Genomic DNA, 27,775 nt, shown 5'->3' with positions numbered 1-27,775 from the left:
CTGACCGGAGAGCCTGGGAACCAGGGGGTAACGAGAACGCCCAGGATTGTGGGTCCCCCTGAAGCAGGGAAATGACAATCCCTACCCGCTGTTCTTCATTACCTGAGGAGTAAGGGCGCAACTTAAAGTATAATTTGCAGGCCTCACGGAACGTCGCAAATTTGTCCCTTCCCCCAGAAAATCTGTCAGGAAGAACAACCTTGGGTTCTGTAACAACCTGGTTACCCATAGCAACCGCTGGGGGTGCGGTCTGCTGCATTTGCTGCTGTTGTTGGAGGACAGACGCCTTCAATCCTGCCACCTCCAAAGACAGGCCTTGAAGCTGTTTTGCCAAGGCAGCAATAGGATCCATATTGGATTCTAAGTAGAGAAAAAAGAACAACAAAAAGAAAATTTTTATTTTATTTTTCTCAAAAAGTAAAGGCCAGTTATAATATCACGGTCGGCGTGACTATCACATACGTGACACAGAGGGAGGGAACAAGGAAGGCCCTGCCCAAGTGAGAGGGAAGGTGGTGACCCCTGACTCACCTAGCGGCTGGCACCTGGCTGCCCTGACGTCCCTAGACGGGTTCCTCACCCGTACGCCGATCACGTGCCTAAAGCCCTGGCTTTCCCTAAGCTGAGCCCTAGATAGTGAACAGGGCGGTGGGAACACTAGTCCGCACCACTAGCTCTAAAGGAAAACACCAAGGGAAGGACAGACAATACAAACTCAACATATAATCCCAGGTGGGCGACAACAGGAGACAACAAGAAGCCCAACAGGGATCCGGAGGGTAGCACTCTGGAACGACAACCAGGATTCACAACTCCAGTGGGTCAGTATAGATGTCCAGGCAGGAAGCTCTATAACTGGCAACTAGAGAAGTGTGAGGGGAGAATATAAGGAGGTTGGGAGTGGCAGACAAGAAACAGCTGAGGAGGAGAAGCTACGGATCCCTGATTGAGACAAAAAGGATAGCAAGGCAAACACAGAAAACAATCACTAAGAAACAACGTGATCTTAAGATATAGAGCGCGCAGCCACCCGCTGCGACCTCCTGACCCCGGGTATAACGGAGTCAGACGTGGCTCTTGATACCCTCGTGACAATGAGGCATTAGGAGCACAGCCTCTACATAATTTCGTCCTATCCACCGCCTGATTCTAAATGTAAGGCAGTTTCCTTGCAGTCTTACATTTAAACCATTTTCTATGACTAAACCAGGCGTAGAAAATGATAAATGAGACAGGCCGGCCTTCCTACCCACACCATGCCCACTTTTTGAGACCTGGCGTGAATGGGGAAGAAGTTGCAGATTCTGTTGCAGCAAGGCGTGCGACAGAATCTGCACAAGATATACGCCACAAAAGTCGTTTATTTTGGTTCCTTAAATCGTAAGTTTCTACTCAGCTCTACTGCTCCTTGTGAGCTACAATGAATATTGTGCCCTTATAGTCAGTAAGGTCACTAACAGCTGTTCTTTCCTTAACCTTACAACAATCAATAACAAAGCCTGCTCCCTCTACAGCCTCCCTGGCAAACCTCTCATTATAGTTGAATGCATGGAACCTGTCTTTCTTATTTGTGAAAAATGTTGCATCTACAACCCCAATTAATATGAGGTGTCCTCCAGGTTTTAGTAAACCCGACAACTTCGAGAGACCTCTGATGTAATCTTCTTGCTCTTTGCAGACAGCATCCAGGAGCCAAGCGCTGATGATACAATCTGCTGGTGGTAAGACTATCAGACCTGTGATATTTGGCTTCTCAAGGTCACATTTTAAGACATGATGAATTGCTGATTTCACTTTTTCATTCATCTCCTGTAATTCGTCACTGAAAAAAAATGTGAGAAAGTAAGACATTTAATAGCCCAGAGCCTAAATTAGGATATAATTTAAGTAGTTAAATGGTTATTCCTATCTTGGTAGATTGTATGTACCCGACCCGGGTTTCGCTTGACGCTTCGTCTGGGGCAAATAAGTTCGGAGCTGGCAGATATACCAATTAAACTCTGCCCTTTTCCTTAACAAATTAAAAATAATAAAACACTAAAACAATCACAAACATAAGAAACCTGAGTTACAATCTTGTATCAGAGTCATAATTAATACCAATAAAATGTAATATTACAAATCACATCCACCCACCAATTGAATATTGCAACCTATTACACACATCATCGGAACCACTCTAAGTAGTAAGCCAATCCATGTTAGCGTACAGGCTTTCATTCAGAAGTACTTCAGCTGTCATGTGTCCACTATTAGTTTCTCCACTTTCATTCACAAAAATCAGGACCCAGTAACATGGTCCCTACCCGCCAATTGGAGGTCTATTTACCATACCTGACTACCACAGGAAGAGTGAGAGTCTCCTCCCATATCTATACCGTCATGATCTGTAAGTGCTATACCAGCTGCAGGGTGGCCAGTTTGTATATACACTCTACTTCGCGTTTGTTAATCCTAGCAATCTGGTCACCACCCCGCCAGTATGGTTTAACCAGTTCTATACCCATAAACTTCAGACCTTTGTTTTTTTTTTATGGATCTTTTTAAAGTGTAGTGAAACACTATGGGTTTCAAGGCCTTTCTTGATATTCCTCATATGCTCCTGGATTCAGGTTTTCAATTTACGAGTGGTGCGCCCGACATACTGAAGCCTGCAAGGGCATTCCAACAAATAAATAACACCTTCTTTTTCACAGGTGATTTCACTTTTGATTTTATGGCAATTCCCTTTGACTGTAGATTGGAATGTCTGCGCACCGCTCCCTATCCGTCATGCTTCTATTTTTGCATGGCAGGCAAAAGCCGCACCATATGAATTGTTACTTATTTTTCTTCCCCTTTTTTCTCTTGTATAGCACTGCAGACCAGATGGTTATGTATGTTGGGGGCTCTTTTATAAATAATGTCTGGTTGCTTGGGTATTATGCTTCCCAAAATGGGATCATTCTTCAAAATCAACCAATTTTTCCGGATTGCATTTTTTATAACTCCAGCCCCTATATTGTACTGTGTTAAGAATGTAAAGCGAAAATCCCTTTCTTTTTTCAAACCCGCTATTTCTTTTTTGCCTGACCTTCTATCATTATCTACCTGCCTTTTGCTCTCATTTAGATCTTCAATATTATACCCATTTTCTGCAAAGCGGTCTTGGATGATTTGGCTCTGTTCTTCATAAGTCACATCATCCATACAGTTCAAGCTGATTATGGTAAACTTCCCCTTTGATATATTTCTAATCCAAGGGGCATGATGACAACTGGAGGTATCAATATATCCATTGACATCCGTTTTTTTAAAGACATTTTTTGTTTTTAATCGGCCATCTTCAACATAGATGGTTAGATCTAGGAAGTCAATGGAGATATTGCTGATGGTACCTGTACATTTTATATTCCAATTATTCTTATTTAATGTTTCTATTAGGGCTTCCAATCCCTGTTTCTCTCCCTCCCAAAATAGCAGGCAATCATTTATGTATCTTTTCCAAGCAACTATTGCACCCCTTGAGATTTTCTTGGACAGGATAGGGTTAATAAATTATTTCTCCCATAAGTTCATAAAGATATTAGCATAACTGGGGGCGAATTTCACCCCCATCGCCGTCCCAGTCTGCTGTAAATAATATTGTCCCTTGAACCAGCAAAAATTATGCTTTAGACAGAATTCAACACTGTCTAGAATAAATTGTCCCTGTTGATCTGACATCGAGTCATCATTATCCAGGGCGGCTTTTGCAGCTTTTATTCAGTGGACTGGATGCTGGTATACAGCGATGTCACGTCCACTGTCCCTAGCCAAAAATTGCTAACATCTTTGATATTACCAAAATCTTTAATAATATTAATAACACTCCCCGTATCCCGAAGATACGAGGGAGCGCTAAGCACATACTTCTGTAAAAAGAAATCAGCATAATCTGACAGCCTGCTGCTTAGCGAATCAATACCCGAGATTATAGGTCTCCCGGGGAATTCGTCAAATCCTTATGTATTTTTGGAAGTTGGTATATGACTGGGACTACTGGGGACTAGAGTTGAGCGGAAACCTGGATGTTCGGGTTCGGCAGGTTCGGCCGAAATTGAAAAAAAAGTTCGGATTCGGGACCCGAACTTGACCCGAACTTGACCTCGAACCCGAACCCCATTGAAGTCAATGGGGACCCGAACTTTTGGCCACTAAAATGGTTCTAAAATAGTCCTGGAAAGGGCTAGAGGGCTGCAAAAGGCATCAAAATGTGCTTAAGAGCATGGCAATTGTTCTGCAAACAAATGTGAATAGGGAAATGACTTAAAATAACATAAAATACAGAAAAATAAAAAATAAAAATCTGGATCTAGGAGTAGGAGGTTGAGGAGGCGGTGGATGGGTGGATGTGGCGGTGTAGGTTGACGTGGCGGTGTAGGTGGAAGCGGCGGTGAAGGAGGAATAGGTAGCCAACACTTGAGTACAAGAATGGATGGTTGAGGCTGGTATAAATGTCTATTCTGCACAAGGCATGGACAAGTCCTGTGGGATCCATGCCTGGTTCATTTTAATAAACGTAAGCTTGTCCACATTGGCTGCGGCCTGTGATAATGCTCTCTGCCGTGCTAAACACACGTTCACACTATACACTGGCTGCAGGGCAGGTCAGCACCTCCAAGGCTGACAAAGCTTTTCCACATTTTGGCCATGCTAACCCTGCCTTCTCAGGTGCTGGCGGTGCCCCAGCTGCGTTGGCGACCTCTTCCTCCTCCTCTGCCTTTGCCTTGTGTTTCCACTGTGCCCCCGCTGTCAGGTGGGAATGCCATCGGCAGCGTGCGCTTGTAGTCGCGCATCTTCCGATCAGTACCAGATGTTTTCACTAAATATAGTTTCCTGTCAGCAATGCAGAGCAGGGGTTCATTCAAGGCAAAAGAGGGTTCATGTCACCCAGCAATAGAACAGACGATTTTGAGAGATTTAGGCCCCTGTCACCCAGGCACAGCAGGGGTTTGTATACGCCAAAAATGGTAAAATGTCACTCGACAATTGAAAATAAGAATTTTTTCAATTTAGGGCTCTAAAATTGTCCTTGAAAAGGCTAGAGGGATGTAAAAGGCAGTAAAATGTGCTTAAGAGCATGGCTACTGCTCTGCAAACAAATGTGGCTAGGGAAATAACTTAAAATAAAATTAAATAACTATAAATTACAAATTATTAACCTGCAATTTAGAGAAGGAGGTGGATATGGAGTCGGAGGTTGAGGAGGCGGTGAATGTGGTGTTGTAGGTGGAGGCAGCAATGGAGGAGGAAGAGGTAGCCAACAATGTTTTTTTATTATTTTTTATTGAGGTAGGTAGCCCCCAAAATATTGGGACAAATAAAAAAAAAATAAAACAATCATTGCACTTGACTTGAGTACAAGAATGTACTGTTTGATGGTGGTATAAATGTCTATTCTGCAAAAGGTACAGACAAGTCTTGTGGGATCCAAGCCTGGTTCATTTTAATGAACGTGAGCTTGTCCACGTTGGCTGTGGACAGGCGGCTGCGTCTGTCTGTAATGACGCCTCCTGCCGTGCTAAATACACGTTCAGAGAGTACACTGGCTGCAGGGCAGGCCAGCACCTCCAATGCATACAGTCCAAGCTCTGGCCATGTGGACAATTTGGAGACCCAGAAGTTGAATGGGGCAGAACCATCAGTCAGTACGTTTAGGCGTGTGCACAGGTACTGTTCCACCATGTTGTTCAAATGCTGTCTCCTGCTAACACGCTCCATATCAGCAGTTGGGGCCGGTTGTTGCGGCGAGGTGACAAAGCTTTTCCACATGTCGGCCATGCTAACCCTGCCTTCTGAGGTGCTGGCGCTGACACAGCTGCGTTGGCAACCTCTTCCTCCTCCCCTGCCTTCGCCTTGTGCTTCCACTTGTCCCCCGGCGCCAGTCGGGAATGCTCTCAGGAGCGCGTCTACCAGCGTACGCCTGTAGTCGCGCATCTCCCGATCACGCTCCATTGAGGGAATTAATGATGGCACATTGTCTTTGTAACGGGGATCCAGCAGGGTGGCCACCCAGTAGTCAGCACACGTTAAAATGTGGGCCACTCTGCTGTCGTTGCGCAGGTACTGCAGCATGTAGTCGCTCATGTGTGCCAGGCTGCCCAGAGGTAAGGACAAGCTGTCCTCTGTGGGAGGCTTATCGTCTGCGTCCTCCGTATCCCCCCAGCCACGCACCAGTGATGGGCCCGAGCTGCGTTGGGTGCCAGACCACTGTGAACATGCTTCATTCCCATCCTCCTCCTCATCCTCCTCGATCTCCAGTAGTGGGCCCTGGCTGGCCAAATTTGTACCTGGCCTCTGCTGTTGCAAAAATCCTCTTTCTGAGCCACTTCTAAAAGACTGGCCTGAAAGTGTTAGAGATGACCCCTCTTCCTCCTCCTCGTTCTGGGCCACATCCTCTTCCATCATCGCCCTAAGTGTTTTCTCAAGGAGACATAGAAGTGGTATTGTAACGCTGATAACGGCATCATCGCCACTGGCCATGTTGGTGGAGTACTCGAAACAGCGCAACAGGGCACACAGGTCTCGCATGGAGGCCCAGTCATTGGTGGTGAAGTGGTGCTGTTCCGCAATGCGACTGACCCGTGCTTGCTGCAGCTGAAACTCCACTATGGCCTGCTGCTGCTCGCACAGTCTCTCCAGCATGTGCAAGGTGGAGTTCCACCTAGTGGGCACGTCGCATATGAGGCGGTGAGCGGGAAGGCCGAAGTTACGCTGTAGAGCAGACAGCCGAGTGGCGGAAAGGATGAGAACGCCGGAAGCGCGCACAGTCGGCCCGCACTTTATGCAGCAGCTCAGACATGTCGGGGTAGTTGTGAATGAATTTCTGCACCACCAAATTTAGCACATGCGCCAGGCAAGGAATGTGCGTCAAACCGGCTAGTCCCAAAGCTGCAACGATATTTCGCCAATTATCGCGCACCACCAGGCCGGGCTCGAGGCTCACTGGCAGCAACCACTCGTCGGTCTCTATACCACCACTCGTCGGTTCTATACCCCGCCACAACTCCTGCGCGGTGTGGGGCCTGTCCCCCAAACACATCCGTTTCAGAACGGCCTGCTGACGTTTACCCATGGCTGTGCTAAAGTTGGTGGTGAAGGTCTGTCGCTGACCGGATGAGGCGGTGGTAGAAGAGGAGGAGGAAGCCGAGTAGGAAGAGGAGGCAACAGGAGGCAAAGAATGTTGCCCTGCGATCCTTGGCGGTGGAAGGACGTGCGCCAAACAGCTCTTAGCTTGGGGCCTAGCCGCCACTACATTTACCCAGTGTGCAGTTAGGGAGATATAGCGTCCCTGGCCATGCTTACTGGTCCACGTATCTGTGGTTAGGTGGACCTTGCCACAGATGGCGTTGCGCAGTGCACACTTGATTTTATCCAATACTTGGTTGTGCAGGGAGGGCACGGCTCTCCTGGAGAAGTAGTGGCGGCTGGGAATGACGTACTGTGGGACACCAAGCGACATGAGCTGTTTGAAGCTGTCCGTCTCCACCAGCCTGAATGACAGCATTTCAAAGGCCAGTAGTTTAGAAATGCTGGCATTCAGGGCAGGGATCGAGGGTGGCTAGGTGGGAATTTACGTTTTCTCTCAAAGGTTTGTGAGATGGAGAGCTGAACGCTTCCCTGTGACATGGTGCAGATGCTTGGTGACGGAGGTGGTGTTGTTGGTGGCACATTCTCTGTTTGCTGGGCGGCAGGTGCCAACGTTCCTTCAGAGGCGGAGGAAGAGGCCGAGGCACCAGCAGAAGAGGGAGCAGTAGGGGCCTGAGCCCTTTCTTGGTTTTGAAGGTGCTTACTCCACTGCAGCCCATGTCTCGCATGTAGATGCCTGGGCATGCAGGTTATGCTAAGGTTCAGAACGTTAATGCCTCGCTTCAGGCTCTGATGGCACAGCGTGCAAACCACTCGGGTCTTGTCGTCAGCGCATTGTGTGAAGAAGTGCCATGCCAGGGAACTCCTTGAAGCTGCCTTTGGTGTGCTCGGTCCCTGGGAACGGTGGCCAGTAGCAGGCAAACTGTTTTGGCGACGGCTGCTCTGCTTTTGCACCCTGCTCCCGCTTTTGCTACGCTGTTGGCTCGGTCTCACCACTGCCTCGTCCTCCAAACTCTGAAAGTCAGGGGCACAACCTTCATTCCATGTGGGGTCTAGGACCTCATTGTCCCCTGCATCGTCTTCCAACCAGTCTTCCTCCCTGACCTACTTTTCGGTCTGCACACTGCAGAAAGACGCAGCAGTTAGCACCTGTGTTTCGTCATCATCAAAGACGTGCTCAGGTGGCATTCCCATGTCCTCATCAGGAAACATAAGTGGTTGTGCGTCAGTGCATTCTATGTCTTCCACCCCTTGGGAAGGGCTAGGTGGATGCCCTTGGGAAACCCTGCCAGCAGAGTCTTTAAACAGTATAAGAGACTGCTGCATGACTTGAGGCTCAGACAGGTTCCCCGATATGCACGAAGGGGATGTGACAGACTGATGGGCATGGGTTTCAGACGCCACCTGTGCGCTTTCTGCAGAAGACTGGGTGGGAGATAATGTGAACGTGCTGGATCCACTGTCGGCCACCCAATTGACTAGCGCCTGTACTTGCTCAGGCCTTACCATCCTTAGAACGGCATTAGGCCTGACCAAATATCGCTGTAGATTCTGGCGGCTACTGGGACCTGAGGTAGTAGGTTCCGTAGGACGTGTAGTTGTGGCAGAACGGCCACGTCCTCTCCCTGCACCAGAGGCTCCACCAACACCACCACCATGACCATGACCGCGTCCCTTATTAGATGTTTGCCTCATAGTTAGCGTTCACAAAGCAAAGAAGAAAAGTGGTTAAGTATGTTAAAAATAATTAACCGCCAATATAAACCCTGATGTAGGGTATTGCACTCTATATTTTTTTTTTTAACTCTAATAGCCGTATTTGGGGCCTAAATTTGACAGTCACCTATGCACGTGTAATCACAGATGTGCAGTATATGAACAAAAGTTTTTTTTTCACCACAGTATCCTAAAAGCCTTATTTGTGGCCTAAATGTGACAGTGACCTATGCACGTGTAATCACAGATGTGTAGTATATGAAAAAAAGTTGTTTTTTAAACAGTAACCTAATAGCCGTATTTGTGGTCTAAATGTGACAGTCACCTATGCACGTGTAATCACAGATGTGCAGTATATGAAAAAAAGGTTTTTTTTCACCACAGTATCCTAATAGCCGTATTTGTGGCCTAAATGTGACAGTCACCTATGCACGTGTAATCACAGATGTGCACTATTTAAAAAAAAAGTTTTTTTAAGCACAGTAAGCAAAACGCTGTATTTATAGACTAGCAGACATGCAGATAGATAGTGCTGGTGCACTATCGTTGCATAAAATGGCTGCCAATAAAAAAAAGTTTGTTTTCAGCAGTAGCAGTAGTTGGCTCAGTGCAGGCTTAAAAAAATTGTGCACTGCACCCACAACAGACATTTGATGTAGATCGCTGAGAAAAATGCCAGTTCTTCAGAATATTTCTCCCTGATCTTTCCCTGACAGCAGCTGCAGCCTCTCCCTACACTAATCCGAGCAGAGTGACGCGCGGCGCTACGTGACTCCAGCTTAAATAGAGGCTGGGTCACATGCTGCAGTTGGCCAATCACAGCCATGCCAATAGTAGGCATGGCTGTGATGGCCTTTTGGGGCAAGTAGTATTTTGCGTTAGTATGACGCTTGTTGATTGGCTGCTGTGCAGCCTTTCAAAAAGCGCCAAGAAAGCGCTCAACACCGAACCCGAACCCAAACTTTTACGTAAATGTTCGGGTTCGGGCCGGGTGCCGAAAAACCTAAAGTTCGGTACGAACCCGAACTTTACAGTTCGGGTTCGCTCAACTTTACTGGGGACTTAATCGTAAGATGGTTTAGTTCTCTTTTGTTCAGAATGTTTCTATCAAAGCCTGACTTCAGGATTGAATTCAATTTTTTTTAATATTTATACGTAGGATTTCCTTGCAGGGGCATATAGGTCGCCTCATCATTAACCTTTCAAGTTCCTGTTCATATTTGATCAGATCCATGACTACCACCCCTTCCCCTTTGTCAGCCGGTTTTATTACTATATTGGGATTCTTTTCTAAATCCTTTAGAGCTGTTCTTTCTTCTTTAGATAGATTGAAGTACTGCGGTTTTGTTTCCATATTTTCCAATTCTTTTATCAAACCCCACTTAAATGCTTCCACGCACTCATTTTCTTAGATTTTTGGGAAAAAAGAGGACTTTTCTCTTAATTTTGTATGAGTTATCTCTTTTTCCGTATCTTCACTATTTTGTGAGGGGACTTCACTCTTATCGACTGTCACATTTTTTAAGGTGGGTTTTGTTTATTAATACAATACTTTGCAATATTTAGTTTTCTAATGTATTTATGAATTTCAAGAAACATCTCAAATTTATTGAGCATAGCAGTCGGTGCAAAATGTAACCCCTTTCCAAGAACTCTTTTTTCCGGCTCGGTCAGGGTATGTGAACTGAGGTTAAAAATCCCCGTTATATTCCTTTGCTCTTTTAGAATACTAGATTTTTCGCTTTCCATTCCCTCTTCCTCCTCTATATTTCTTTTTTGGGGCGTCGCCTTGCCTAACTCTCTGGGTTGTCCGTCCTCCATTTTTTTGTTCATTTGTATACCTTTTGATGTGGAATTTTTTTTTTCCTTTTGAATCATCTCTCCCTCCTCTCTCCTTTCACTGATTACTTCTATCTCCCTCTCAGGTTCCCCTCTAGGACTTCGTTCTTTCCTTTGCTGAACTGGATACCGGTCTTCACTAGGTTCCTGATTTTGATATTGTGAGTGATATCTTTGTTGATTCCAAGGGTGTTGGTTCCCATATGGTTCCCAGGCTCGTCCATAGCGACCCCTCCCCCAACCCTTAGGGCGGCGGTCGCAGTGGTAGTTGGCTCCAGAACCATAGTGGAAGGGAAGAAAAATAAGCAACAATTCATATGGTGCGGCTTTTGCCTGCCATGCAAAAATAGAAGCATGACGGATAGGGAGCGGTGCGCAGACATTCCAATCTACAGTCAAAGGGAATTGCCATAAAATCAATGGTGAAATCACCTGTGAAAAAGAAGGTGTTATTTATTTGTTGGAATGCCCTTGCGGGCTTCAGTATGTCGGGCGCACCACTCGTAAATTGAAAACCAGAATCCAGGAGCATATGAGGAATATCAAGAAAGGCCTTGAAACCCATAGTGTTTCACTACACTTTAAAAAGATTCATAAAAAACAAAACAAAGGTCTGAAGTTTATGGGTATAGAACTGGTTAAACCATACTGGCGGGGTGGTGACCAGATTGCTAGGATTAACAAACGTGAAGTAGAGTGGATATACAAACTGGCCACCCTGCAGCCAGGAGGTTTAAATGTAGATTTTGATCTTAAACCCTGTCTGGTATAGCACTTACAGATCGTGACAGTATAGATATGGGAGGAGACTCTCACTCTTCCTGTGGTAGTCAGGTATGGTAAAGAGACCTCCAATTGGCGGGTAGGGACCATGTGACTGGATCCTGATTTTTGTGAATGAAAGTGGAGAAATTAATAGTGGATACATGACATCTGAAGTACTTCTGAATCAAAGCCTGTACGCTAACATGGATTGGCTTACTACTTAGAGTGATTCCGATGTGTGTAATTGATTGCAATATTCAACCGGTGGGTGGGGTGGATGTGATTTGTAATATTACATTTTATTTGTATTTATTATGACTCTGATACAAGATTGTAACTCAGGTTTCTTATGTTTGTGATTGTTTTAGTGTTTTATTATTTTTAATTTGTTAAGGAAAAGGGCGGAGTTTAATTTGTATATCAGCCAGCTCCGAACTCATTAGTCTGTTCGCCGCAGACGAAGCGTCAAGGGAAACCCGAGTCGGGTACATACAATATATTAGGATGGTAAAAGCGAATGTGAAGATTCATATGTCACTGCATTTGGAAAGTGCAAAGGAATCCTATTGGGAGAGGTTGTCCCTTGATGGTAAGCGAAGCAGCGCGGTCCTCCATATAATACTAATCGCTGTGTGAACTTGCCCATATCACTACAGGACCTGCAGCGCATCGAAAGAAGGCAACGTATTTTGAGACCTTTTTATTTCCTTTTATTGCTTATTCCCATCTGTACATTTAGGGCATATGCACATGATATGCCATAAATGTCCAATAGGTGTGGGTTCTTCCTTTTCAAACCACACCTATCACTAGAAAAGGACCTCATGTACATTGCACCAAATGGAGTCATAGCCGCTCTTGCATTTTTCTTTCTAACTGCTATGGCACTTCTGAAAATAGCTGGGTATGCTTACTCGGTTATATTTGGAAGTACTGTAGTACTGAATGGAGAGAGCAATGCATGCATGTGGTGGGGTCCTGTTCTTGAGATAGGAGCTAAACATTTAAGGCATATCTTGTGGATATGCAATAAATGTCCAAATGAGTCAACCCTTTTAAATATGAATTATTGTTTTCGAGTCCAAGGGAAAGACTTGAATCCATGCATGGCTTATGTACTAAGTTAGAGAGGAGCAAAGTTTTGAAAATTTTGTTTCAGCTGATTCACCGAACTTCAACAAATTAATTTGGCACAAATTGCGATAAATCAGGTATACCCATGTCTAATCATATTAATCCCACTTAGTGGCCCAATCTTAGTGTGAAGGCTTGGAACTTAATCTGCACGGACAGTGCAGGGATAGTATATCGCCATCTGCATTACGTTCTGGTGCACCCACATTCATAGTTAATTGGTTCTGTAGGTACTTTGCCATCAGTATCACTGGCAGGTGTAATTTATTGCCATCTACATCACTGTGCAGTGCATCAATATTCATAGCTAATCCTTTCTGTTAAACAAAAATAAAAGCATACAGCCCCCTTCAGTAGAGCCAAAAACCCATGTGCGCCCCTGCAGGAGCTGTGTCCATGTTGTGGCAGTCCAAACACATGCTTTTCATCCCTTCTGTTAGCTGTAGATTTACTGTGCATCAGTATTACAGGTCAATGTTTGTGTCATGTCTAATTTATCGCCATGGACAGAGAGGGCAGGGTGATAGTAGTGGCAGTACCAGTGACTGTAGTGGCCACATAAGACAGTGGGAAAGATGTCAACAGCAGCAGTGGCAGTAACAGTGACAATAGTGGCCCCATGAAAGTGTGTGTGTGTGTGTGTTGGGGGGGGGGGGGTGGCAGTAAGGCTGTGTTCACATCACTGTTTATTTTTCCATTCTTCAGATACGTCAGAACAACAGAAAATTGAAAAAAAAATCCTATATTTTGAGCATCCATAAAGCCTCTTTCAGACATTAAGTATTTGATAAGTAATTGTAAGCCAAAACCAGGAGTGGGTCCAAAGCAGAGATAAAATGTAATAGAAATGTTTGCTTCATCTCTTCTGTGTTTTGGACCCACTCCTGCTTTTGGCTAGAAAATACTGATCAAATAGTGTTGTAAAATATAAGGAATGCATGCAGGACTTTAATGGCCTTTTTCAAATGGTCGCTATTTAGTCAGTATTTTGCATCAGTATTTGTAAGCCAAAAACAGGAGTGGGTCCAAAACAAAGGTGAAATGTAATGCAAATATTTGTATCTCATCTGTGTCTTGAACCCACTCCTGCTTTTGGCCTTAAAATTCTAATCAAATACTGATACAAAATACTGACTGTGTGAAAGAGTACCCACAGATGCTCAAAATACAGGATCCTTTTATTAATTTTTTTTTTTTCTGTTCTTCTGACAGATAAGGCTACTTTCACACTAGCGTTTTAGTTTTCCAGTATTGAGATCCGTCTTAGAGGCTCAATACCGGAAAAAATGCTTCAGGTTTGTCCCCATTTATTGTCAATGGGGACAAAACTGAACTGAACAGAACGGAATGCACCAAAATGCATTCTGTTCCGTTTAGTTGCTTCCCCATACCGGACATCAAACCGCAACATGTTGTAGTTTGCTTTCCATCCTGGGATGCGGAGCAAGATGAATCCGGCATGACCCCCAATGCAAGTCAATGGGGACAGATCCGTTTTCTCTGCCACAATCTGCCACAATAGAAAATGGATCCGTCCTCCATTAACTTTCAATAGAGTTCATGACGGATCCGTCTTGGCAATGTTAAAAATAATACAACCGGATCCGTTCATAAAGGATGCAGATGGTTGCATTATCAGTAACGGAAGCATTTTTGCTGAACCCTGCCGGATCCAGTAAAAACACTAGTGTGAAAGTAGCCTAAGAAGAACAGAAAAATAAACGGTAATGTAACAGGGACAAACAGGGACAATAGTGGACCTATAACAGAGTGGGGATGAGGGCCAACAGCAGTGGCAGTAACCGGGACAATAGTGGCCCCATAACAGAGTGGGTATGAGGGCAAACAGCAGTGGCAGTAACTGGGACAATAGTGGCCCCATAACAGAGTGGGGATAGGGATCAACAGCAGTGGCAGTAACAGGGACAATAGTGGCCCCATAACAGATTGGGGAGGAGGGGCAGCAGCAGCATACAGCACAAGATGGTGGCAGATCACAGTAGTAGCAAAATCCCAAAAAAGCTGTGAGATAACGAGGCCCAATATCCTTTAAAAAAATAATTAAAATGTACATATTAGTAGGCCAAGAAGCCCAGTTGTAAGAATGGCAGTAGAGGTATCAGGCGGGTTATGTCAGGCGGGTGGCAGCTTCAGAATAGTGGCTGCAGGATGTGGCCAGTAGAGATGGCTCATTTTGCAGAATATAACGGTGTGGCAGCACACTACAGTATGATCATTAGTCATCAAAGAATGATTTATTCTGTTGCATCAGGCATCGGCGTCTAGAAATCCTGGTTGATCCACACCCGATTCATCCCCCCACTGCACTGAACACCTGCTCTGATGCCACGCTACTGGCCGGGCAGGAAAGCATGCCCATGGAAATCTTGGCCAGTTGCGGCCACATTTTAAGTTTTCATGTACAGGACATCTTGAATCATGGGTGACAGGGTGCAGTCCAAGTATGCCGCCACCTGCTGGTTGAGGATCTACTGCATCTCCTGTTGCTGCTGGGTGGTTTCTTCAGTAGGTAGCTGAAGAAAACATCTCATCATAGAATCCAGACTGAAGTCGCTGCGTATGGAGCTGGTAAAGCTCCTGCAACCCACCCCCACCCCCAGGCATGACATTGGAGTATGAGCGCAGAGGGTCCCTCCAGTCAGACCTTCATGAGGAAGGGTGATGGTGCTTGGAGGCATTAGTGATGAGCGGCATAGGCAATATTCGTTTTTGCAATATTTAGATTTTTTTTTTGCATAATATTCGCAATAAATTTGCGAATTCTAGAATTCGTGATCTCCAGTTAGATCTGAGTAGATATTACTGATTGGTACACTATGTCTGTAGCATGTATGTATGGAGAGCAGAGAAACAGTAGAACCTATCAGCTAGACTATATCACTATCTAACCTACACTGACTATCTCCCACTAACTATCTGTATTATGTATATGAGCTAACTAACTCTCTAATGTAATTGGATAAGGAACAGGATCCAGATGAAAGCACAGAGGACAGCAATGTCACTGCTCTCTCTTTCTCAGAACTGCAGAAAAACTGCAGAAAATGGCTGCTGGGAAGTTTCTTATATAGTAAAGGGGTAGGCAACTTTATTATTGGTTGCTAGGGATGTTGCTAAGCTCTGACAAAGATATTGCAGCCTTCTCATTGGCCCACAAGCAAGAAGGGGGGTTACTGATGGAAATAAAAATCTAGAATATTCGCGATTACGAAGATAAAGCCCTATATTCTACATCTTCAGCAATTCTTGAAGTGCCAATATTCGCAATAAAAATTTGCGATTAGAATATTCACAATCAAAACTAGTAGGCATCAACCAACTGACTATACAGCATGTCTCTATAGTAGTCCATTCTTGCATCCTTCTCTGAAAGTCTAAATGCCCCCATTTTTGACCAGTAGCGAGGGTCTAGCAATGTGGACAGCCAGTAGTCATCCCTCTGCTGAGTCCTGACAATGTGGATGTCACTACTTAAACATGAAAGCATCCATCTGACCAGGGGGTTAACTACCATAGCGGCAGACCAGGTGACTGCTATGGGGCCCAGGGCAAGAGTCATATTTGGGATTATCTCCTCTTCTACTGGAGGTGAAAACTTGGTCAGGGCTCTACCCTCTAAAGGAACAACTTTTAGCAAATGAGGGAGTGGAACAATGGCTTAAGGGTCAGTGTGTGGGGGGCCTGGATTGATCCTTGCAATGGGATCCTTACTTCTCTATGTACGCCACTGCACCGGCCATTTTGTGTAAGAGATTCGGAGGGCCTCCCTGCCTCCATCTGTACTGCATACTGCCACGGTCTGTCAAGGTCATCTGTGCCATTTTCGTCATCACGCTCCAGATCCTCCTGCTCCTCCTGCTCCCCTCCTGTTGTTTGGGCAGATAAACCACCTTGTGGTCCTGGCTACGGTGGGAGCAGAGTGGACGAACTGAGTTGAGGAGGGGTGACTGATTGTCAACTATCAATGGCTGAGGTGTGCCGGAAGCCATGGCCGTGTGCGAGCTAAATGAGGGGCAAGCCTGATGGTGAGAGAGGTGAAGAAAGGGGAAGGGTGGGAGGGGTAGAGCGCGGCGTCCATGATGGGAGAGCGAGGCGGCGCTATATAGGTCTCCTTCGCCCCTCCCACAAACACAGGCTGATCTTCAGCCTTGCTACTTGTGGTCCTGGCTACGGTGGGAGCAGAGTGGACGAACTGAGTTGGGGAAGGGGTGACTGATTGTCAACTATCAATGGCTGAGGTGTGCCGGAAGCCATGGCCGTGTGCGAGCTAAATGAGGGGCAAAAATCAATCGGGCAGGAAAGATTAATGCGGAACTCATAAAGCTAAGCTGGTGAAGGCTCCGGCAATCTCAACCTGCGGGTTCGAAACGTAGTGCGTGAAACGGGAAGATTGCCATCTGCCCATCTTCTGGATGACGTGCGCTGGAACCCCATAACTTGACGCTGCGGATGCCGCCCCTATGCGGAATGAATGTCCCGAAATGGCCTTGGCATCGAACCCTAGTCCGAAGCTAAGATTCTGATGTGGTGAACGAACTGTGACGCCGTGAGATGTTTGGAGTTGAAAGGGAAAAGTGGGCTGCCCGGCGCGGGATCTTTGCAGTGGCGAATAGATTTTTGATCATGGCAACCGGGCACCAGTCATTGAAGGTCTGGTAGTAGCGAATTTTGACTGGCGGTCCCACTTGAGAAGTTTTGGTGAAGTGGAGTGATAGGGTGCAATGCGTCTGCTGCCAGGCTAATTGATCTAAAGTGGGGCCTGCGTGTCTTGGAGAGCTGGTGAATTCCCCGGGCCGTAAGAACCCGTAAAGACAGAGGTACATAGCTGCTTTGATCGCTATGCTTTTATATGGCCCGAAAGGATCATTGTCTAGGGAGGTGGAAAAGGCCCTGAACATTGCCCCGGTGACTGGTTTCCTGCGGGACTCTGGCTTGCTGCTGTTCTTTTGAATCTGGCATTACCTGATGAGCTGCCCTAGATTACCTGGACTTGGCATACGAAACCGTGGAACAGGAACGACCTGGATGGAAAGGGACCTGAGACTGGTACCTGGATGAAATCACCTAAGCGAAATTTGAACCAAATAGACCTCTGGGATGACCCTGGAAAAACATGGGATGAGGCTTGAGAGATGCTGGAGATAAAGTAGAACCTGACGTGGATCAGGGAGCGGGAGCGCGCGTTGTCAATTAACTTAACCGTGCCTGATACATGTGAGGCCAGAGAGCGAAACGAATGACCTGATGCGTGTCAGGTGGTCGACAAGTGAATGACCCTGATGCGTGTCAGGAAAATAGAACATGAACTGCTGCGTGGCAGACCAAATATCGAATGAACCTGATGCGTGTCAGGAAAATAGAACGTGAACTGCTGCGTGGCAGACCAAATATCGAATGACCCTGATGCGTGTCAGGAAAATAGAACATGAACTGCTGCGTGGCAGACCAAATATCGAATGAACCTGATGCGTGTCAGGAAAATAGAACATGAACTGCTGCGTGGCAGACCAAATATCGAATGAACCTGATGCGTGTCAGGAGAAAAAATAAAAGACATGAATCTGCTGCGTGGCATACAAATGACCGGATAGAAACCTGATGTGTATCAGGACAATCAAAAGCATGAATCTGCTGTGGCATGCAATGACCGGATGAAAACCTGATGCGTGTCAGGAAAAAAGAAATGACATGAATCTGCTGCGTGGCATACAAACGATCGGATAAAACCTGATGCGTATCAGGACAATCAAAGGCATAAATCTGCCGTGTGGCATAAAATGACCTGATGCGTGTCAGGAAAACAATGACATGAATCTGCCGCGCGGCAGACAAATGCCCGATGCGTCTCTGGACTGAGTTTAATAAATACATGAATCTGCCGCGTGCTTATATATATATATATATATATATATATATATATTTTTTTTTTTTAAGGCGCAGGACCGACCCCGAGTCCGTCATGAGGAGATCGGCATGTGCCACCTGTCCGTGCGCCGCCTGCACCAATGATGGGACAACCCCCTGAGAGAATGATGGATCAGTGATTGCTCCAGGGGAACAGATCTTATTGGGGTGACATGTAAAGCAGACATGAGTGCATGATGTGTTCTGTGATTTGAATGCAAGTGGTTGCCAAGCAGACATTAAGAGGGGTAGCCAGACCTTATGAGGTAACAGCAAGCCTGACCATTAATTCACTTGGTGATGTTTGATGCAGAGTTGTAGTGATTGTGCAGTGTATGGATGGACCGAAGGCTGAGATCGAAATGTGAACTGTGAACTGACAGGCAGTTGAGCAGACGGAGCCTGTGAGACCCAATCAACTGGAAGGAGTGGAGCTGAGCGTCCTGCGTTGCCCAGGAGACCAGTGCAGGAGAGTCGGGCCCAGTCTCGCGAGAACACGTGCTGAAGTGCGGAAAGAATGGCGCTGAGGCTCCTAGGACGGGGAGCAGTTCAAGGCGCCGCTTAGCTTACCGGAGGCGAGAGGATCGATTAGATGCGGTATAACCTTTTAGAGCGGCGGCAGGTACGGAGCGGCAGCGAGGGTACGGCGGCAGCTTGGGAACCCGAACCGGAAGTGATGAGACGTCACGGTAGAGCGCGGCGTCCATGATGGGAGAGCGAGGCGGCGCTATATAGGTCTCCTTCGCCCCTCCCACAAACACAGGCTGATCTTCAGCCTTGCTACTAGTTGTGTGTAAAATTCCTACATGTGTTGACGCAGGACCGTCAGGCCAACAGTAGCATCCTGGCCGCAGACACCATTTTAGAAAAAAAAGATTTATTACCACGAAGCAAGAGGAAATTTGGATTCATGGCGAATCAAATTTTTCCTAAACTTGGGATTGAATTCCACTTCGGATGCTTTGATTTGCTCAACACTAGTTATATTGCTTCCCTTCAGCAGAACCCATTGTTATGCTGGTACCTATGGGTGAGAATACTGGGGGATATTTATCAAAGTGGTGTAAAGCCAATAGCAACCAATCAGATTCCACCTTTCATTTTCCAAAGGAGCTGTGAAAAATGAAAGGAAGAATCTGATTGGTTGCTATTTGCAACTAAGCCAGGTCTACTTTACACCACTTTGATAAATCTTCCACACTGACTAAATTTGAACGGAAACAGAGTAGCAGTGCAAGAATAAAGTAGATAAAGATATACTGCCTAAACATTTTCTAAATCTGCTTCATATCTTTAGTGCAGTAGAAATTACGAGAATGACAGTAGGTTTCCCCCAATATGTGGACAAATCCTTTACCTGTTTCCTTCTGTGTCTACATGAAGTTTTGCTGCATGGTTCCAATCAAATGCTCCTGTACGTGCGTCCGCCCATCTTTTCAGCTCCATGATGCATCGGTCACTGACCTTGAGCACTATGATGTTTTTGAAAAAATCACAGGATGAATACAGATGATGAGCCACGGGACCAATGCTGAAGTCAATCAAGATATCTCCTTTAATATGACCTGCAGAAAAAAATTTAAAAATATTGAAATTTGTAACATATCTGTAAAAACCTGAAACATATTGTGGATTAACAATGATTTACTGTCTATGTGTCTACATTGCATCTATATTCCAGAAAAATATACAAACATGAATTTCCAAATGTCCAAAAATGACAGCAGCAAAATCTTTAAATGTTCTTGTAGATTTGGTATTATTATTATTAGAGATGGACTTGAGGTTCGCCCGGTGGTCAATTCACGGCGAACTTTGCGTGTTCGCGATTCACTGAACATGCGAACATATGGAGAAATTTGCACCTGCCATATTCTTTTACATTATGAAGAACTTTGACCCATGACACATCCATCAGGTGGTACAGGACAGCCAATTGAGACATTTCAGCACATGGACATACCCCCTACCTTATAAATAAACCTGATCTGGCCGCTATTTTACATTCAGTGTTTTGCCAGTGTAGGGAGAGGTTGTTGTGTGGAGCAGGGACAGGCTGTTACGGACACCAAACGCTAGCTAATAGGGCCACAAAGTCATTTTAAGGACTAGTATAGGTGTGCTATCTACATGTGTGATACACAGAGGGGTGTGATATACTTATACTTTTATAATGAGTCAAAAACACATACAGTAGATCAATATAGTGATCACCTGGAAGTCAGGGGCCTAGGGGCTAGGGGCTTACTAGGGCCATTTTTATATAGGGTAAGGTTCCGGATGGGGTCGCTCTTATCAGGGTGGGTGGTCTGTTGTTAGGCTATCAGGGCCAGAATAGCACCCCCCTGTAGGGCAATATCAGGGACAGTTATTTGCCCACCCTGTCCTTCAATACCACATCATCATCTAGCCCAGGGATAGATGGTTTTTGCTTTCCCTACGGGATTCATGGATGTGCACTGGAACCCCCCGGATTGTGGTAGGACATGTGGTTTCTGATTTGGTGCCGCCGAACACCTGATTTAGTGCCGCCGAACACTTGTTATTGCCTACCACATCTATGCTTTTTGCTTAAAGGGGTTCTGCACTTTGTTTTAACTGATGATCTATCCTCTGGATAGATCATCAGCATCTGATCGGCGGGGGTCCGCGGCCTTCTCGCTGTTTACCGCTGGCCCAGTAACGTCACGACTAGTATCAACTAGCGTGGGCGGGGCAAAGCTCTGTTCACTTGAATGGAGCTTAGCCCAGCCCACGCTAGTTGATACAAGTTGTGACGTCACTGGGCCAGCGGTAAACAGTGAGAAGGCCGTGCCGCTACTGGAGCGCCGCTGCCTTCTCAAACAGCTGATCGGTGGGGGTCCTTGGTGTCGGCCCCCACCGATCAGAGGCTGATGATCTATCCAGAGGATAGATCATCAGTTAAAATAAAGTGCAGAACCCCTTTAACTTTAATAATTAAATTTATTTTCATTTTGAGGGATATCTTTTCCATTCATACGTCCGCAAAATGGGTCCGCATCTGTTTCGCAATTTTTTCCTCTAATACACGACAAAAGGGGCTTTACAACATATAACTGCACCACTGACCGGCAAATATATTTTTTTCTTTTTCCACTAATACACGACAAAAAGGGATTTAGAACATATAACTGCACCGCTGACCGGCAAATATATTTTTTCTTTTTCCGCTAATACACGAGAAAAAGGGCTTTAGAACATATAACTGCACCGCTGACCGGCAAATATATTTTTTCTTTTTCCACTAATATACGCCACTAAAGGCTTCTGAACCACTGAACGGCAAATATATTTTACTTTTGCCACTAATACACGACAAAAAGGACTGTAATTTTAGCACTTCACCGCACAATGGCTAATAAGTAGAGTTGAGCGAATACCTGGATGTTCGGGTTCGAGAAGTTCGGCCAAACTTCCCGGAAATGTTCGAGTTCGGGATCCGAACCCGACCCGAACTTCGTCCCGAACCCGAACCCCATTGAAGTCAATAGGGACCCGAACTTTTGGGCACTTAAAAGGCTGTAAAACAGCCCAGGAAAGAGCTAGAGGGCTGCAAAAGGCAGCAACATGTAGGTAAATCCCCTGCATACAAATGTGGATAGGGAAATGAATTAAAATAAAAATAAAAAAAATAAAAATTAACCAATATAAATTGGACAGAGGTCCCATAGCAGAGAATCTGGCTTCACGTCAGCAGAGAATCAGTCTCTTCATGCCATAGCAAAGAATCTGGCTTCATGTCAGCAGAGAATCAGTCTCTTCATGCCATAGCAGAGAATCTGGCTTCATGTCAGCGCAGAATCAGTCTTCATGTCATAGCAGAGAATCAGGCTTCACGTCACCCACCACTGGAACAGGCCACTGTCACATATTTAGGCCCCGGCACCGAGACAGAGGAGAGAGGTCCCGTAACAGAGAATCTGGCCTTATGTCAGCACAGAATCAGTCTTTATGTCATAGCAGAGAATCAGGCTTCACGTCACCCACCACTGGAACAGGCCACTGTAACATATTTAGGCCCAGGCACCCAGGCAGAGGAGAGAGGTCCCGTAACAGAGAATCTGGCCTTATGTCAGCACAGAATCAGTCTTCATGTCATAGCAGAGAATCAGGCTTCACGTCACCCACCAATGGAACAGGCCACTGTCACATATTTAGGCCCAGGCACCCAGGCAGAGGAGAGAGGTCCCGTAACAGAGAATCTGGCCTTATGTCAGCACAGAATCAGTCTTCATGTCATAGCAGAGAATCAGGCATCACGTCACCCACCACTGGAACAGGCCACTGTCGCATATTTAGGCCCAGGCACCCAGGCAGAGGAGAGAGGTCCCGTAACAGAGAATCTGGCCTTATGTCAGCACAGAATCAGTCTTCATGTCATAGCAGAGAATCAGGCTTCACGTCACCCACCACTGGAACAGGCCACTGTCACATATTTAGGCCCAGGCACCCAGGCAGAGGAGAGAGGACCCGTAACAGAGAATCTGGCCTTATGTCAGCACAGAATAAGTCTTCATGTCATAGCAGAGAATCAGGCTTCACGTCACCCACCACTGGAACAGGCCACTGTCACATATTTAGGCCCAGGCACCCAGGCAGAGGAGAGAGGTACCGTAACAAAGAATCTGGCCTTATGTCAGCACAGAATCAGTTTTTATGTAATAGCAGAGAATCAGGCTTCACGTCACCCACCACTGGAACAGGCCACTGTCACATATTTAGGCCCAGGCACCCAGGCAGAGGAGAGAGGTCCCGTAACAGAGAATCTGGCCTTATGTCAGTGCAGAATCAGTCTTCATGTCATAGCAGAGAATCAGGCTTCACATCACCCACCACTGGAACAGGCCACTGTCACACATTTAGGCCCCGGCACCCAGACAGAGGAGAGAGGTCCCGTAATAGAGAATCTGGCCTTATGTCAGCGCAGAATCAGTCTTCATGTCATAGCAGAGAATCAGGCTTCACGTCACCCACCACTGGAACAGGCCACTGTCACACATTTAGGCCCAGGCACCCAGACAGAGGAGAGAGGTCCCGTAACAGAGAATCTGGCCTTATGTCAGCACAGAATCTGTCTTCATGTCATAGCAGAGAATCAGGCTTCACGTCACCCACCACTGGAACAGGCCACTGTCAAATATTTGGGCCCCGGCACCCAGACAGAGGAGAGAGGTCCCGTAACAGAGAATCTGGCCTTATGTCAGCACAGAATCTGTCTTCATGTCATAGCAGAGAATCAGGCTTCACGTCACCCACCACTGGAACAGGCCACTGTCACATATTTAGGCCCAGGCACCCAGGCAGAGGAGAGAGGTCCCGTAACAGAGAATCTGGCCTTATGTCAGCACAGAATCAGTCTTCATGTCATAGCAGAGAATCAGGCTTCACGTCACCCACCACTGGAACAGGCCACTGTCACATATTTAGGCCCCGGCACCCAGACAGAGGAGAGAGGTTCCGTAACAGAGAATCTGGCCTTATGTCAGCACAGAATCAGTTTTTATGTCATAGCAGAGAATCAGGCTTCACGTCACCCACCACTGGAACAGGCCACTGTCACATATTTAGGCCCAGGCACCCAGGCAGAGGAGAGAGGTCCCGTAACAGAGAATCTGGCCTTATGTCAGCGCAGAATCAGTCTTCATGTCATAGCAGAGATTCAGGCTTCACGTCACCCACCACTGGAACAGGCCACTGTCACACATTTAGGCCCAGGCACCCAGGCAGAGGAGAGAGGTCCCGTAACGGAGAATCTGGCCTTATGTCAGCGCAGAATCAGTCTTCATGTCATAGCAGAGAATCAGGCTTCACGTCACCCACCACTGGAACAGGCCACTGTCACACATTTAGGCCCAGGCACCCAGACAGAGGAGAGGTTCATTTAACTTTGGGTTGACCCGCAATATAATGGTAAAATGAAAATAAAAATAGTATTGAATGAGGAAGTGCTCTGGGGTAGAATAATATATTGTTAAGGGGAGGTAGTTAATATCTAATCTGCACAAGGGATGGACAGGTCCTGTGGGATCCATGCCTTGTTCATTTTTATGAACGTCAGCTTGTCCACATTGGCTGTAGACAGGCGGCTGCGTTTGTCTGTAATGACGCCCCCTGCCGTGCTGAATACACGTTCAGACAAAACGCAGGCCAGCACCTCCAAGGCATAAAAGGCTAGCTCTGGCCACGTGGACAATTTGGAGACCCAGAAGTTGAATGGGGCCGAACCATCAGTCAGTACGTGGAGGGGTGTGCACAGGTACTGTTCCACCATGTTAGTGAAATGTTGCCTCCTGCTAACACGTTCCGTATCAGGTGGTGGTGCAGTTAGCTGTGGCGTGGTGACAAAACTTTTCCACATCTCTGCCATGCTAACCCTGCCCTCAGAGGAGCTGGCCGTGACACAGCTGCGTTGGCGACCTCTTGCTCCTCCTCTGCCTTCGCCTTGGGCTTCCACTGGTTCCCCTGTGACATTTGGGAATGCTCTCAGTAGCGCGTCTACCAACGTGCGCTTGTACTCGCGCATCTTACTATCACGCTCCAGTGTAGGAAGTAAGGTGGGCACATTGTCTTTGTACCGGGGATCCAGCAGGGTGGCAACCCAGTAGTCTGCACACGTTAAAATGTGGGCAACTCTGCTGTCGTTGCGCAGGCACTGCAGCATGTAGTCGCTCATGTGTGCCAGGCTGCCCAGAGGTAAGGACAAGCTGTCCTCTGTGGGAGGCGTATCGTCATTGTCCTGTGTTTCCCCCCAGCCACGCACCAGTGATGGGCCCGAGCTGCTTTGAGTGCCATCCCACTGTGAACATGCTTCATCCTCATCCTCCTCCACCTCCTCCTCATCCTCGTCCTCCTCATCCTCCAGTAGTGGGCCCTGTCTGGCCACATTTGTACCTGGCCTCTGCTGTTGCAAAAAACCTCCCTCTGAGTCACTTCGAAGAGACTGGCCTGAAAGTGCTAAAAATGACCCCTCTTCCTCCTCTTCCTCCTGGGCCACCTCCTCTTCCATCATCGCCCTAAGTGTTTTCTCAAGGAGACATAGAAGTGGTATTGTAACGCTGATAACGGCGTCATCGCCACTGGCCATGTTGGTGGAGTACTCGAAACAGCGCAACAGGGCACACATGTCTCGCATGGAGGCCCAGTCATTGGTGGTGAAGTGGGTCTGATTCGCAGTGCGACTGACCCGTGCGTGCTGCAGCTGAAACTCCACTATGGCCTGCTGCTGCTCGCACAGTCTGTCCAGCATGTTCAAGGTGGAGTTCCACCTGGTGGGCACGTCGCATATGAGGCGGTGAGCGGGAAGGCCGAAGTTACGCTGTAGCGCAGACAGGCGAGCAGCGGCAGGATGTGAACGCCGGAAGCGTGAACAGACGGCCCGCACTTTATGCAGCAGCTCTGACATTTCGGGGTAGTTGTGAATGAACTTCTGCACCACCAAATTCAGCACATGCGCCAGGCAAGGGATGTGCGTCAAACCGGCTAGTCCCAGAGCTGTAACGAGATTTCGTCCATTATCGCACACCACCAGGCCGGTCTTGAGGCTCACCGGCAGCAACCACTCGTCGGTCTGTTGTTCTGTACCCCCCCACAACTCCTGTGCGGTGTGGGGCCTGTCCCCCAAACATATGAGTTTCAGAATGGCCTGCTGACGTTTACCCTGGGCTGTGCTGAAGTTGGTGGTGAAGGTGTGTGGCTGACTGGATGAGCAGGTGGAAGAAGAGGAGGAGGAAGCTGAGTAGGAGGAGGAGGAGACAGGAGGCAAAGAATGTTGCCCTGCGATCCTTGGCGGCGGAAGGACGTGCGCCAAACAGCTCTCCGCCTGGGGCCCAGCCGCCACTACATTTACCCAGTGTGCAGTTAGGGAGATATAGCGTCCCTGGCCGTGCTTACTGGTCCACGTATCTGGGGTTAGGTGGACATTGCCACAGGTGGCGTTGCGCAGTGCACACTTGATTTTATCGGATACTTGGTTGTGCAGGGAAGGCACGGCTCTCTTGGAGAAGTAGTGCCGGCTGGGAACAACATACTGTGGGACAGCAAGCGACATGAGCTGTTTGAAGCTGTGTGTGTCCACCAGCCTAAATGACAGCATTTCATAGGCCAGTAGTTTAGAAATGCTGGCATTCAGGGCCAGGGATCGAGGGTGGCTAGGTGGGAATTTACACTTTCTCTCAAATGTTTGTGAGATGGAGAGCTGAACGCTGCCGTGTGACATGGTTGAGATGCTTGGTGACGCAGGTGGTGGTGTTGGTGGTACATCCCATGTTTGCTGGGCGGCAGGTGCCAACGTTCCTCCAGAGGCGGAGGAAGAGGCCGAGGCGGCGGCAGCAGAAGAGGCCGAGGCGGTAGCAGCAGAAGAGGTAGCAGGGGGAGCCTGAGTGACTTCCTTGTTTTTAAGGTGTTTACTCCACTGCAGTTCATGCTTTGCATGCAGGTGCCTGGTCATGCAGGTTGTGCTAAGGTTCAGAACGTTAATGCATCGCTTCAGGCTCTGATGGCACAACGTGCAAACCACTCGGGTCTTGTCGTCAGCACATTGTTTGAAGAAGTGCCATGCCAGGGAACTCCTTGAAGCTGCCTTTGGGGTGCTCGGTCCCAGATGGCGGCGGTCAGTAGCAGGCGGAGTCTCTTGGCGGCGGGTATTCTGCTTTTGCCCACTGCTCCCTCTTTGTCTTTTGCTACGCTGTTGGCTCGGTCTCACCACTGCCTCTTCCTCCGAACTGTGAAAGTCCGTGGCACGACCTTCATTCCATGTGGGGTCTAGGACCTCATCGTCCCCTCCATAGTCTTCATCCCTGACCTCCTGTTCAGTCTGCACACTGCAGAAAGACGCAGCAGTTGGCACCTGTGTTTCGTCATCATCAGAGACGTGCTGAGGTGGTATTCTCATGTCCTCATCATCAGGAAACATAAGTGGTTGTGCGTTAGTGCATTCTATGTCTTCCACCGCTGGGGAAGGGCTAGGTGGATGCCCTTGGGAAACCCTGCCAGCAGAGTCTTCAAACAGCATAAGAGACTGCTGCATAACTTGAGGCTCAGACAGTTTCCCTGGTATGCATGGGGGTGATGTGACAGACTGATGGGCTTGGTTTTCATGCGCCATCTGTGCGCTTTCTGCAGAAGACTGGGTGGGAGATAATGTGAACGTGCTGAATCCACTGTCGGCCACCCAATTGACTAATGCCTGTACCTGCTCAGGCCTTACCATCCTTAGAACGGCATTGGGCCCCACCAAATATCCCTGTAAATTCTGGCGGCTACTGGG

General features: G+C 47.2%; 1 protein-coding gene across 1 annotated transcript in view; it reads right to left on the bottom strand.

Moving 5' to 3' along the window:
* Window positions 1-1,278: 1,278 nt before the first annotated feature.
* The window catches only part of LOC120999300 (nicotinamide N-methyltransferase-like), a 92,202-nt gene continuing 65,705 nt past the window's right edge, over window positions 1,279-27,775 (bottom strand). The window contains exons 2-3 of the mRNA XM_040430183.1: window positions 19,847-20,054; window positions 1,279-1,822 (exon numbers count right to left, since the gene is read on the bottom strand). Of these exons, the coding sequence (XP_040286117.1) occupies window positions 1,399-1,822; window positions 19,847-20,054 (632 nt within the window). The 3' untranslated portion in view covers window positions 1,279-1,398. The remainder of the gene's footprint in view (window positions 1,823-19,846; window positions 20,055-27,775) is intronic.

This window comes from Bufo bufo, chromosome 1, assembly GCF_905171765.1.
Source record: "Bufo bufo chromosome 1, aBufBuf1.1, whole genome shotgun sequence".
Taxonomy (NCBI): Eukaryota; Metazoa; Chordata; class Amphibia; order Anura; family Bufonidae; genus Bufo; species Bufo bufo.
The sequence above is the reverse complement of the archived record's forward strand: the minus strand, read 5'-3'. Positions and strand labels throughout refer to the sequence as shown.